At 39.0% G+C, this 15009-nt stretch overlaps 1 protein-coding gene across 9 annotated transcripts in view; it reads right to left on the bottom strand.

The window, feature by feature from the left end:
- magi1b (membrane associated guanylate kinase, WW and PDZ domain containing 1b) overlaps positions 1-15009 on the bottom strand; it is a 132188-nt gene that overhangs the window by 78485 nt on the left and 38694 nt on the right. For all 9 annotated transcript variants that reach the window (XM_055024749.1, XM_055024763.1, XM_055024760.1 and 6 more), the window contains exon 2: positions 1905-2021. In XM_055024749.1, coding sequence (XP_054880724.1) covers positions 1905-2021 — 117 coding nt within the window. The remainder of the gene's footprint in view (positions 1-1904; positions 2022-15009) is intronic.

The raw sequence follows: 15009 nt of genomic DNA, 5'->3' as shown, positions 1-15009 counted from the left end.
ACAAGTCAATATATCTGACTAGATAGCTTGTGTAAGGTAGACGTAAACAACAAATTTTTACATTTACATTTTAGTTACGTCAAACAAAAATGGCATCTGTCAATTGCAACTTTTTACTCTATCACCTACCTGCTCCATGACCACAAAACAAAAACTTTATAACCCCAGAGAACAAGTGGCTAGGAGTGTGCTGTCATGCTTTATTTACTTCAAACAACATTAGCGTGCCTGAAACCACTCAGTAATTGCAGTGGGCATTTATGACCAGACCCCCACCAAGTAACAGTGTCTGGCCGACATATGGCGTAGTGCAGACAAAGTCCCTGAAATGGGCTTCCCGCATACTGAAAGTAATTTATGGGGGAGAATCAGAAGTAAACTAATTAAAAAGGCAGGGAATGAAACTCCTGTTTTCAGTTGATGCCAAGCTTAAAACTAAGCAATGAATCTGAGTATCTGCGTCGTGTACATTTTCTACTATGGCCTCATAAAAGAATAATTCTAATTTTTTTTTTCATAGATTTAGTCAAGGTTCTAACACAAATTGCAATGTGTTTTGCTGGCGTTTTATGGGATGAACCAGAGAAAGGTATTGCTTAATGGTGATAGAGAAGGAAACATAAAAATTGATTCAATAGGATTTAGGTTTGACTTTGACTTGGTCATTTTGACAAAAATGCTTAATCTAAACCCTTCCATATTAGCACCGACTGTGTTTGTGCAGCCTCTAACACGCTCTTTTCCATAATTACCTGTATTTAGCTCCATCAATAATTCCATCAACTCTGACCATATTATCCATCTCTTCTAAAACATCTTCCCTACATGATAATGCTGAAACCGCCATGTTTTACTAAAGGAATATGTAGTGTTTTTCATATATGCTGAAAAGTTCAATGGAACAGAGGACCTTCTTAAAGATAGGTGTCGTCGTTCCTGATTTAAGCTTTTTGAATGAAATTACTTTCTTCCCGCCACCTCGTTAAGTAGAGAACCATAACTTGATAAGTTTGCAGCCGTTTCCTACTCTGTCCGTTTCACATTGCTTGCTGTGTTCCTTGTTCTTTATGATGCTGTCTGTTCACTAATGCTCGTCAACAGAGTTCTGAGGCCTTCACAGAACAGCTGGATTTATGCTGAGGAAGCACAATTTTGTCTGCACAGCAACCAATTTATCTGCTACAAAGTCACATATCATAAAATTGATCAGATGTATTAGCAAAACAAGCTCCGTGTTGATAGAATGGGTGGAGAGTGTCATCAGTTTGGAAAACAGAAGGTGAAGCTCATTGCTGGGAGGAAGAGTTATGTGTTGTGTGATAAAACAGTTAAAGCAATAAGATCAGGTTGGTCCCAGGGAGGATGTGGCTTAATCGGCTTGGCTAACTGCATGGTCAATATTGGCCTACAGACAAATGTAACACTACTCTCTGATCAGACTTAAAACAATCAGCCCTAATTAGAAAGAAGTGTGAAGTGTTGGTCTGAGGCAAATATCCTAAATGAAACGCTGATCTACCACCAATTGGCCAAAAGCTGATACAATGACTCAGTAATAATGTGTGTGAAGTTCTTGCACCAGCAGAGTGAAATATGAAGTATTTAACTGTATTTAAAACTTTTCCAAACGTTCTCATGTTAGAATTAATAACTTCAATATACTGGACAGGATTCAAATAGTGTGTAAACGAGACGTGGAAGGAAAGCGATACAAGATTTGATAAAAACTGTGGAATTCATTTGTATTTTGTACATCAAAGGCAATATTTATCCAGTCACCTTCGACTGCAAACATTTTTGGAGTACATTTGTGAAAGATATAGAGAAAGCATTAAGTTGAATATTGTGATTTGCTTCCAAGAGGGGTAAGACAAAAAAAAAAAAAAAAAAGAAAGCAGACTCACAAGGCACTGCGTGACGGTACAGGTTTTCTCGGATGGTCTGCTGCAGTTCGTGGTCAGGTGATGACTTCTGGAAGCGCTGGCTTAGATAATGCTTCAGGTCCTTATTCAACTTCGTTCCTGTCAAAAATAGACAAAAATAAACATGCCGGTGCATAAATTCAACTAATGCAAAAATAAGCCAAGCAGACAGATATCATGAGGGGAGCCAAAATATTACAGCCTCTCCACGATTATGTGCTAAATGACCAGAACACTTGGCTCCCACCAAATGAAGTGAACAAGTTGATCCCGCTAAGTTGAAGAGCATCGCTGTGCCCTGCACGCTTGCCATCGTCCCACAGACGGATGGCCGCTTGTAAGCCGTTTCTCCTACCAGCTTGGGACGGGCCAAAACTGAAACTGCTAGCAGAAAGGCTAACACCACGACGCAGCCCTCCCACAGTTATGCCATCTGGACATCAGACACAGATTAGGCTACTCAAGGGCAGTGTGACTAGAGAAAGTCCATGTGTGTGCCTGGTGTGGTTTATTTATTTATTTATTTTTCCGATCTGAATGAGTGCTCCCACTTCTCTGGCAGAACTTAATGTGCAAACACAGCACAAAAAACAATGTGACAACATAACAGATGAAAACAATGACGGTGGATGCAGTCAGTCAGACAAAAACAAAAAAAAAAACAAGGTGCCCCGTTTAGCGAAAGAAAGAGGAGGGGGAGCTTCATCGAAATTCACAGCAGCTCATCACTTTCTCCTGTATTTTACTGTGTCCAATTATTTAGTGTACGAATTATTTATCTCCCATCTTTGCGTGGCTGCTGAGAACAATTTTGGTTGTCTGGGGCGCACAACTAGTCGTAAACAGACCCTGGATCCAGTTTCCATGGAAACTGTGTGCATATGGGTGAACGTGTGTGTGTGTGTGTGTGTGTGTGTGTGTGTGTGTGTGTGTGTGTGTGTGTGTGTGTGTGTGTGTGTGTGTGTGTGTGGGTGTGTGTGGGTGTGTGTGTGTATAAAGCTGATGATTGAGATTGTTAGCACATAAACACAGAAGAGCATTCTGCAGTGGTAGGCATATTGATGGTAGATTTATGTAATGAATGACAACTGAAGCCCAATGAGACCATTTTATTGACATAAGAACTGCTTTCACTGAAACAAAACAAAAAAAAAGTCTTTAATGTAAATTTTATTTCAGTGACATTGGTGCCTTCAAGTGTTTAGTTGAATCTTCCAACACATAAGATATTAAATTCACTTCTCAATGATGTTTGGGTGTTGAAAGCTCGACTGCTGCTCTGCTAATGCATTTAACGAAATTAAACACGTATTCATTTGAAAGCACATCTCGAAAAACAAATTACATCAAAAACACGGTCATTGAGTAAAATCCGCCAATTTTTTTGCCACTTCACCAGCCGGCTTAAGACTTTTTGATCTGTGAAGAGAATGCTGACTCAGTCATGTTTTTGAGTATCAGTTCTCCAGAACTGGAAAGGAACAAATTAGATGTACTTGCATTACAAAGTTTAAAACTTTTTATATGTTTTAAAGAGGTTTGTGAAATTTGTAGTCACTTTTATGTATTTTTCAAGTGACTCACAATCATTACAGACCAATATTAGCTCAATAATAAAAAGAAGGAAAATCTCATTGCATACTAACTTACTGTAAAATTGACCAGTACAGGTTAATTGCCGGTAGCAGGCGCATGTATGATGCATTAATGGAGAAAGTCACACCACCGACTCCCAGTGAGTTTAAGTTTCCAGGGCAACGCTTTATGGCACAACACCAGAAGCCATCATAGCAAGCTGTACCAAAAAAATACAAAATGAATAAATAAAAATAATCAGCAGGTTTGGGCTAGTTTTCAGCTAAATCTCTTCACATTCTAGTGCAGATAAACTAATTACATCCCTCTGGCTCCAGAATGCAGGTAAATACTTTATAATCCACCAGCTGGATGGCTGAGAGTTAAATCATACTCTCAGAGGTTTTAAGTGTTGGCGTGAACTTGTTTTACTTTGTTTTTGTAAAGTCGTTTTTGTTTTATTCTGGAGTTCAGACAACTGGTTTGAGGCTAATGTCCCCACCAAAAAAATTAACTTTTACTCAAAGTACATTTTTGATTCTTGAGCAGATTTATAGCTTTTACCTGTACATTAGTAAAAAAAACAAAACAAACAAACAAAAAAAACTTATTCATTATCTTCTTACATCCTCTCTTGAAAACAGATGTTTTTTTAGTAATGGTAGCTCTGCTAGTTGTATTTTTTGCTCATCTATAATGCTGAAGGTAGTTTAAATATCAATTCAGTAACTGTCTCGTCTGTTCCAAACAGTCAAATCCTGTTTTACAGTGAAGATAGTACAATACTTGACAGCAAAGAGCAGATACTTCCCACATGGCACGAGACTTTCCAACTCTACCTCAAGAAATTTGTGCTATACACAAACAATCCCCCAAAACATATAAATAGAACAAAATTGGCAGGTATGTTTGAAAATCCAAAAATACTCTGCTCAACCCTTTCTGTTACAACAATGATTTTAGATACAAATAACCATTTTATATTTTTGAAAAATCCATCGTAGCCTACAACATAACCTCAAGGAGACAAAAGCACAGGCTTTAATCCAGTTATGTAGATCTGATCCCTCTCTCAGTCACTCTTTATGTGTCCTTATCCTGATAAAGCAACACGACTTTCATTAAAATGAACAGACACCCTTCAAAGTCACGACGGTATGAATAACAAGGTCCTCAAGGACTTTCTTCACTGATGAAGGAAGGAGAGGTAATTATGGAGGGATGTGCTGATTAAGTAGATAGCAATATCCGCTGCTCCTCTGTGACCGCACTCTGCCAATAACACATCAGCAACTGGTGTCAATACTTGGTGTTTAATAATAGTTGCTTCTGATTTTAAAAATGCATACCGATCGCTGGCTCGACTGCAAATGGCAGGTAAAGATTGCGGCGATGAAAAAAAATCTAATGAATAAATAACTGAATCTTTATTTTAGTTGTAAACCTCAAAGTCTTAAGTGAAATATCCCTCTGGATTTGCTTCCCTTTTTTTAAAAAAAAATGCTCTACCTTTATCACAGATGACAAAACATTTGGTACCTGGGGTTCAAACTAACACGCTAGAATCTACTAGAGGTGGAAGGAGCAGTCAGCTGAAAAGACAAGACGCTACACAATGCTGGCTTTACAAGAACAAAGGGAGATTTTAATATCCACAGCTCACAATACTTAGAAGGTGGCAGGATAAATACTACTTTAAACTTATTGTCCTTGAGAATTTCACAATGTCAGGGTTTTCTCTCTATTCACCCTTTATATTTATGTTGGTCCAACTGGGGGTGGCAGAAGGAAAATATCCCATTACAGCTGCCTTCAGTGTTTGTAATAACTGGAAACAAGTCTTTTTTCATCACTGTTGAGAATTTTTCATTTCTATTTCTGTTTCGATTGAACCTCACTAAATTTGTTTTTTGAGCTTGAATGGCCAAGTTGGCATCATGCCACAGCATTTCAATCTGATGAGATGAGTCAGTCCATTAATGGATTCTTCAAATCCATTGATGACTCCTGTGAAGGTTCACTGCTGCTCCATGTTGTCTCCGTTTGTGGATAATGGCTCTCACTTTTGACTTGCTGCAGTTCCAAAGCCTAACAAATGGTTCTGAATATCCAAACTGATAGGTAAACATTGTCTCAACCTTTGTCGAAGAACTTTAGAACCGGCGATGACACGTTCCTTCTTTGAGTCTTTGAGTCTACTTCACGTTGTCAGAGAGGTTATAGTTGAACCGGGACAATAAAAGGAAACTGAACAACTATGTAAAGAAGCAAGGACTTTGTCACCAAAATCTTCAAATGAACATACAAATTCCAGATGGGAATGTCTTGACTTTTGATTTTGAAAATTCTCAGTTTGGGAATGTGATTCAAACATGAAACAATAAATATTCTCAATACCCATGCCCAACAGCTCCAGGCATCTGTATGGCTCTGCGGTGGTGCACGAGACATTTTCCCGAAATGAAGTGAATCTCAAGCAGGAGGAAAGGTGGGATCTGGAGAACATTTGGCCCCAGTGACCACCCACCCAATATCCCCCTTGAAAAACAGATAATTAGAAAAGACATATCCTTCAAACACAGCCCACCTGGTATAGATTTTCAATAAGCCTGCCACCCCCAAAACAAGCACGGTTTTGGAAGTGAGACATACAATCCTCGACAGAAGGGAGGTTTACTTGAGAGAAACAGAGAAGGAGAGGCAGAGTCTGTCACACAGAACGAGAGCATCAGAGGAAGCCAGACTAAACATCAAAAGCGCTTCAGACAGCTAGAAAAAGCGGAAAGCCCCCGCGACTTTCCAGGCATCTACCATTGAGTCCACCCGAGCGCCCCACAACTCTGATCAGCCATCCAAGTCCCTGTTCAGACATGCATAGCCAGACCCGGCACTGGCTGGATCTGCTGGCACCTGACATCTGTGTTCACGCTGGAAAAACATATAAACTTCAATGAAACTTGAGCTAACTGCTCACAAGGCAATTATAGTAACAATGGGAAGCTTTGACGGCTTTCTGTTGATTTGAAACTGGAAGGAGTTAAGGGGAATAGACCTTTAACATTCCACTAAGACTTGTTATTACCTACCTTGATATTTAATACCTCTCGCTACAAAAGTGCCTTTGTATGCACTGAATGCTTTGTATGCATGATTGGAAATAGAAGATATTGCTGCAGCTTGTCTGACCTGGACGCTGTGAGTTGGGTGGGAATGATCCAACACTGGTTACAACAAAATCCAAAGATTCAAGACACTTCCATTAAAAATGTTGTCATTCTTTTAAATAAATACTTGGATATCAATTTTTTGTCCTGCCTCTGGAAAAGACAAAAAAAAACATAATTGCAGTTAATTAAAAAGTTAATTTTACTTACGAGAAAAGCAGAACCAAATATTTGTTCTCGAGAGAGTATAGAAGCTTAAGAGATGCTTTACTTTCAGCTGTGGCATATATGAAGCGTTTGTTTCATAATATGCATCCAATTTCAAGTCATCCCACAGCATCTTAATGAGATCTTAGTAACTGTAAAACAGTCTTGCCAATTTAAGATCAAAACTAAATGATTACCAAAGTATCACTTTGAACTGGCCGTTAGTAATTTCTCCTAACAAGGCGAGCAGTCCAAGCAGTAATTTTCATGTATGCCCTCTAAAGAAAGAACTTATTTGTATTCGACTGAGCCTTCCTGTTATCTGCTAAGAGCACTGCTCTCCCTGTTTCAAAATGCTGTAGCCAACACTTTCTTTTTAAGGCCTAGCTCACACACAGGCAGATATCTGGGAAAATACATATTCATGAGTTTTGATCTTTCATCCACACAAAAACTCAGTTTAATGTCAATAAAAATAATTATTTGGAAAACCTCTGGCCAAAGTGGCAACCTGAAAAAACTCTGAATTTGTGTTTGTGTGTGCACATGGGAAAACGGATCTTTAGGGTCCCAAACATTACGGTCTGCGACAAATAAGCCACTTGTTTGACATGATTCCCAATGGAAATAATCTTGCCTTTAGTAGATTTTATATTCTAATTCGCTATTTAAAAGTAGTTTAACCTATATATTTGTCCATGCAAATGAACTTCCCGGTACCCTGTTTAAATCCTAACAGGAAATTGTGTTTTTTTTGAAGCGATCCGATTTGGTGACACAGCATTGTGCTACACTGCCCCCTATGGGTTTGACATGTTCAAACATGTATTTGATCGAGTCAATGTGGATGACAACTTTTCTCAAACAATATATTTGTTTAAAGCAATATTTTAATAGAGACCAATGTATTTTGGAACAAAACCAAAATCAATTTTGTATATGCCTGTGAATCTCGAGTTTATTTTTGAACAACTCATCAATGCTAAAAATAGCCAACTTTGATTCTTCTTCTGTCAGAAGCAGCATCCGTGATAACGCACGAGGTCGAGATTTCAGTCTTTGTATGGCGTGTTCACAGATCAAGTTAATAATTGGCTGATTCTGATCTCCCGACGCGTCTCTAGCTGTGATGGTAGCAGCCGTATAGTGATAGAAATCAGCACACTTGTCTCATCCTTCCTCTCCCTCTCTAACCGCGTGAACATTGCCAGGTGTGCACGGCTCCAGAAAAAGGTCTCCACGCAGAGAGGCCGACTGTAACTTCAGTCAGCGCACAGGGCAGTGCCAGACACAATCATCCTCTTAACACAAAGCACAGTCTAAGTGACAAAGCAGGGAACACAGTCATATGCCTGGGTGCCAGCCTGTCTTGCACTGAGCCAAGTCAGATTTGGCAGCCTGGCCACATTTGGCTGGGAACTTGGTTTTGTATCGATGTAGAATACACAGTCTGGCACGCAGGGTAACAATTTCTCCCCCTCCCCTGTTTCTCTTCTCACTTGAATTATCTTTTGAATATCACGGGGCACGTTGCCAGGCACAGGGTACGATTACAAAGAAATCCTTCTTTTAGCGAGCCATTTACAAACCAAGTGTTGTTATTCTCAGATGAAAAAGTCAAACTGGAATTGTGTCCCTGGAGCCTGACTGATGTATGCAGGTTGCACAAAGTTACAGCTTAAGTAATCATCTAAGTGAGGAGTGCATTCGTGGCTCAAGATAATCAGATAATCAGGGCTAATCAGTATTTAATTGATTCAACCAGCAGCGGCTATGTACAGTTAACATTTCCATCACTGCAGATCAGAGCTTAACCATATGTCATAAAGATTAAAAAGGAGGCAGGGAGAGGTCAGAGGCAGGCAATTGTGACCCCTGACAGGAAACAGCTGCAGCTGATGCAGGTACAGGCGCCAACTCATCCGTCATTCAGAAAATAAAACAGCTGAGTTACAGTTAGAATTAAGTAAATCAACAAGGACAGCAAAAGTACATATATCTATGCATTAGATTTATTGAAAGTTTTCTTTTCTTTTGTTTTTCTTCAGATAAACCTACAGTAGGACATTTCTCTACCTGACAGGTAGAGAAATGACAGAACAGGTCTGAGAGAAAACAACCATGAGCTCAGTGCTGCCCCCTGTGCCTTTGCATCACACCGACTGGCCTGGCCCTGTATCCATAGCAACAGCTGCTAAGCCAGGGCGAACTGAAGGCAGTGATGGGTTGCAGCCAGTCAGAATCCAGCGCCCCCGCCTGGATCTTGAAGGAACTACAAAAATAAACAGGACCTCTCTCTGTGAGACGGTGAAAAAGACAAACTTTTTTGTGTTAATGGTATAAATAGCAGCTCCTGATTTAGTGTCAGGGAACTTGTGCCTACACCAGTAAGATGTTTCAAGTGTTGCGTGCTGCAAAAATGTGTAAAGGAAAAAGGACATGTCTCTGATGTTCTGGAGGCCATAAATATGGAAAATGTGGAGTTGGAGTTAAACCAAAGTCCTGCGATTGTGGAGGAGAGCATCGTGTCGCTTTTGGGGGATGTGAAGTGAACAATTATACAGAAAACAAAGGTTATGCAGAAAGTAACATATGCAGAAGCATATCAAATGGTTAAAAAAGAGAAACAAAATGGAAAATCTTTGACAGGAGACAAACAAGTAATCCAAAAGGTATTTTGGGTAATGAAAGAGCATATAGGTTGGCAAAGGAGGCTAGTAAAAAAAAAACTGGTATGCCAGTAAATTGATCTAATTCTGAAGGCAAAAGTAATGAAATAAATGGAAGGCATTTATATAGGATACAAAATACAGTTGATGTAGATAATTATAAATAGAATGAGAAGAAGAAGAAGCAAGCTCATTTTAATTTAGAACAAGTACATGCTAGCAGCAGGCATGACGGAGAAATGTTTTCAAACTCATACCCTTTCATCATGGAAACAACACAAAGAAGTTCATGTGATCCAGATTTTAAGTTGAAGGCTGTCGATCTGGCATTACAGGAGGGAAATGGAGCCGCTGCACGTAAACTCAGTGTGAACAAATCCATTGTTTGGTGCTGGAGACGGAGGGCTGCGTCTTTAAGAGCAGATTTATTGAAGACGCAGCCATGTGAAAAACTGAGTGCAGCAGAGATATCGGCAGCTTACACGTTTCCAATTTTAAAAAAAAAAAAAAAAAAACTTTGTAGATCCAGCTTGCAGTAAGGTGCGCTCTGTAGTCTGGAAAATATGGTAACAAAAGTGTGCTTAAAAACAATGATAAGAACACTGAATAGATTACAAAGCTTAGTCTGTATCATTAATAACTGCATACAAAATGAAGTGGAATCAAATCTCTAATCAAGTCTGTTTGTGGGACAGAGAAAGCAGCTGGTTTCATAACTTAACAATGTACATGACTATTCCTGCTGCGTGTGAAGGAAAACCAACACTGATCTTACATTGTTGAAAACTGAAGCGAAGCATTGCAGCTTTTCATTCGAGGGTTTTATGAGTAAGTGGGGTTCCAAGTCTCAGGATTGCAAGCTTTCAGATGCTGATCTAACGTGTAAGCATATCATATCACCTCACGCAGCGACAGAAATGCGTGTTCTGGTGATAAAATCTATTTTGAGTGTTCGCCCCCTACCCCCCAGTGAAATTTCTGTTCTGGTGATGAACACCAGGCTTCTCTGATCATATAATCAGCTGGGCAGAATCAGATATGAGATTGTCTCAGAAAAGGGTTTATGTGTCATCATCCCAAAGGCATCCGAGATTCAAGAACTTTCATCCCCTGGTTATTGTGCTGCTCTAAAGCCAGGAGAATCGCTGAGCACTCAGCTATCGTACCACATCTTCAAAATCTGTATCTGAAAATTAAAAGTTTGCCAAAAACATGGTATCTGAATTTGGTCCAAAACCTTTTACTGATGCCTCCCCGGTGCAAATCTTCAAATGTTCCAATAATTAAGTTCAGACACCATGCAGGTATTTGCTAGTGGAGTTTTAAACTTTAATTAAATTAGTGTAAAACACTTCCAGACACCCGTATAAACTGATCATCACGTTATCTTAAGTGTTATAAATAAAAGTGGTTTTTTTTCATACCCTGTAATTAGGACCGAAACGTATCAGACAACAACAGAGTGAGGATTTGTAACCTTCATATATTTTCATTTTTAATCACATCTCTGCTGTTACGTCCCGTGGAGCCCCTGGGCTTGTTTACTATGCGTCACATTCCTTCCATTGATTGCGGTTCTCCACACTAGCACATCCAGAGAATTTATTTCTGCATGCAGGGCAGCAGAAAGGCACCAATGAAGGTGAGACTTTTCATTCTGCAATCTAACTGGCAGCACACACATATGACTTTTTATGCATCTGGCCTCTACACAAAATGGGATTGAGTCTGAAATGACAAACCACCAGCATCTCCTAGCTCAGTACTTAAGTCACCACAAACAAGAATACGCGTGAATACTCCTTGTAGGCACAGAAAAGCACCACCACTCTTATCCTTTCAATATTCTTGTGACCAAACACCCACACAGTTCAAGATCCGGTCCACTTTCCCTAAAGCCAGAGCTGGCTCAGCTAATAATGGGATTATTTAACTATTGGACGGTTAAGCCACTGGGATACAAGTGCTGTGGAGGTAATTACATCTCCAATCTGGATGGTGCTCATTGACAGGTGGCTATTTAAGACCAATATAAGCGTTTGTCTCCTGTAGAGAGACATCTGATTCAATTCAAAAGAGAGATGCTGAAATTGCAATAGACAGTCCAAGGACCTCTTCATGCGTACTTCATCTGTCACTTTAAACTCTAATCACCGTTTATGTCCATGTTTAATCCAACTACCCAGTTTAAAAATATACAGTTGTAAAGTATTTTCTGTTTTTTGCTTTTAATTTGGCTTGTAAAAGAAGTAAATGGACTTACTTTGACCACACTGTAAGCACAGAACCAGAGTTTAGTGCATTACCTAAGAATACGTGTCAGAGTCTCAAAATAACACAAATTATAGTTGAAATATTAGGGTGGTTGGCAGCTGATGGAAATTCAACTTTGATGGTGCATTTTACATGTTTACTTAAAGTTAGGGTTGATATGATCTAAAATTTGGTAAAAGGTTAACACTTTTACCATTAACCTCACTTTTATCGGTAAAAGTGAGGTTAAAAACAATTGGCTGCTGTAATTGTACAGATAAGCAGGAAATGAAGAATCCATGGAATATTTTAAGTTTTTCTTGGTTCCCAGTAACTACAATAAAATGCAGCACTAACATATTACATCATTCTTGAATTAATTACGTTTGTGAGCTATAATGTGTTTTGTAAGAGAATAAAAGCTGAAATACTTTTTAGTGAAATTTTATATCTGCCAACACAGATGATTCAGAAAGACAAATCTGTAGCTGTTTTTATTTCCCTCAACATTAATAGATTCATTTACTCAATACTTTTTAGAAAAATGCATTTAATGTTTTCAACAAGTCCAATTTTGACAAAAATCTGTCACTGGGAATCGGCCATAAAATCTTTGATTGCTGCATATCAACTCATTGTCTGGAAAAATAACTAATGGACAAAAAATAAACTCGAGAAAAAAATTAGAAAAGAAAGCAAATCTACAAAAAAGACAGATTCTTGATGATAAACATGCACAAACCAACAGCAATATAGAGCAAACGGATGACGAAGATGAGCATTTCTAAGCTTATCCAAGACCATATAAAAGATTTTATGTGGTCTTTACAGTACTGAGACTTATTACTGTAATATGATGCAGGCTTTCTTCCCCAGTTTCATTTTACAGCAAGACAAACAGGCAACTGCTGGGGTATAATCAAAGGCAGAGTGCTAAGTCACTCCAGCACCGCAGAGGGTAAACACAACACTGACAGACCAACCACTGGCCATCGCAGAGGTGGGAAAATCAGATGGGAACAACAAGCAGCTGCAGGGGGCACAGAGTAGGACACAATCGTAAATCACAAGAGGAAAAAAAAAATTAAACCACAAAGCATGAATGAAAAACTCAAGACAAATTAATGAGTCGCCGGAGCATTTTCATATTCAAGTCAGACCCCCTGACTGAGACACGTCCCTCCTGCCCGTCTACATTTGTACAAGCGCCGGTCGAGACTGTCCTCATCACAGACTTCCTGGCTTCTAATTAGCCACATGAGGCGGTGTTAGTTATTCTGTGTGATTATGCAGGGTCTGCCCCAGTCTGACTCACCTCCACACCCAGAGCGAGCTCATTAACTCGGCCACCAGGGGGCACATGTAATTCAGGATCATCAAGTGTGAGCTGTCTCTGTGTACAAAACGCTGTGTGCCAGCAGAGAGGGACAGAAGTCGATAGCATTATGTGCAGGTGTTGGAGCTATGTGGAGTGGCGTGCAAAAGTATTCACATCCTTTGAACTATTTCAGATTTTGTCACATTACAGCATGGTTTTTAAGTGGAAAGACTGGATTATCAAAACCAAAAAGTTATAAAAAATAAAAATAATAATAAAAAAATACATTCTCAAATCATGATACTGCCACCACCACTTTTCAGGGAGAAGCGCAGTGATTTTCTTAGTACATGACGCTGTGTATGCAATCCAAAAGGTTCAGTTTCATGCATCTTGTCAGAATATGTTAGCATTGTCTGAGTATTGCTGTCCTTTTAAAAAGGTCAGTTTAGAGATTTGGTTAGTTCCATTACCACACCCAGAGCAAATAAATAGGGGTACGTAGTATGGGATTTTACTGCGATAACAATAAAAGTGGCAATAAAAACTATATGGCTCCGACTGCTAGTACCGTTATTCGAGAGGCAACAAATTCAAACTCTCCATTTGAAAAACAAACCTTCTTGAAATAAGCTACTTCCATACGCCGCTTCCTTAACGAAATATGACCTATGTCACTACACTACCCACAGACATCATGAAATCATATTTTTGAATGTCTGATATTTATTGATGCTCCTGTGGTGAAAAAAAGTGAAAATATGAAAACATTTTAGTAAAATTTTTTTTAATCAACTACTGAAATTTATAGAGATTTCATAACATCAAAACCTTCCCAACTACTTATTTTCTTCTCCCTCTCGTCATTTCCTGGTTTCCTATCAGCTCCACCTGCCTTTTAACATCTACTGCCGACCAACAGGTTTAGTCAGATCATCCATCCATCCAGAAGAGGGCATGACTGATCCACTTTATCCCACTGTCACATTGTTGGCTTGACATGCTTCGAAGATGTTGTTTAACTGCACCAATAAACACACAGATCTTTGCCTAAGCAGATGAGCACATTAGACAGCACATGCACACAAAAAGGTTTGTGAAATGCAGCACATCTGCTCACCCATCTAAATTTAGATGCAAGATGAAAGAATGTACTCATGTGTATGCAAGAAAATGTCCAGCAAAAATAAAAAATAAAAAAATGAGAGGAAACACATTTGAATTGAAATGGAACAAAATTGTGATGATTGTCATTTTATCCCAGTTCTAAAAACGTACAAAATGCTCACACTGTGACAAAATTCCATTTTGTTTGTTTGTATAAAGTTGATCTAATTATATGGTACAACTTTTACATTTTGTGGTTTAGTGCAGCAGCAGTCACTGCTAGTTATTCTTGTTTGTGGGTCAGAATCGGGTAAAGCTCATCCAGGGCCGCATCCTCTAAAATCCGACTCCAGGTCACACATCTGGAAAGAGGCTCCCGCACAACCAGCAGGCGTAGTCCAGTAGGAATGCTCCATCCGGTATAATCATGCATTTATTTGAGTAAAACAACACTGCAGATGTCTGACAAACTATAAGAAATCGAGATGATTCAAACAACAACTTCAACATTAAATGAACTCAATAAGGCCCACTCTTCAAATATCGAATGGTTGATGTGAAATTTGTTACAAATATTTCACCTGAGCCCCAATTTGATGAAATGAGAAACTCGAGGGTCCCTGCAGTAATGTGCATCACTCATTTGAGGAAAATATCACAATGTCAAAAATGACTACGATCGGGCGATACCGATGTAAATATTGATATATCAGCAAAATTTGTTACTGTGACAAATTTTGCTGGATGATAAATTGCCCCGCAAGTTATTGTGATAAGCAATAATATTGTTGATT

Source organism: Poeciliopsis prolifica, unplaced genomic scaffold (genome assembly GCF_027474105.1).
Source record: "Poeciliopsis prolifica strain line A6 unplaced genomic scaffold, Auburn_PproV2 SCAFFOLD003, whole genome shotgun sequence".
Classification (NCBI taxonomy): domain Eukaryota; kingdom Metazoa; phylum Chordata; class Actinopteri; order Cyprinodontiformes; family Poeciliidae; genus Poeciliopsis; species Poeciliopsis prolifica.
The sequence above is the reverse complement of the archived record's forward strand: the minus strand, read 5'-3'. Positions and strand labels throughout refer to the sequence as shown.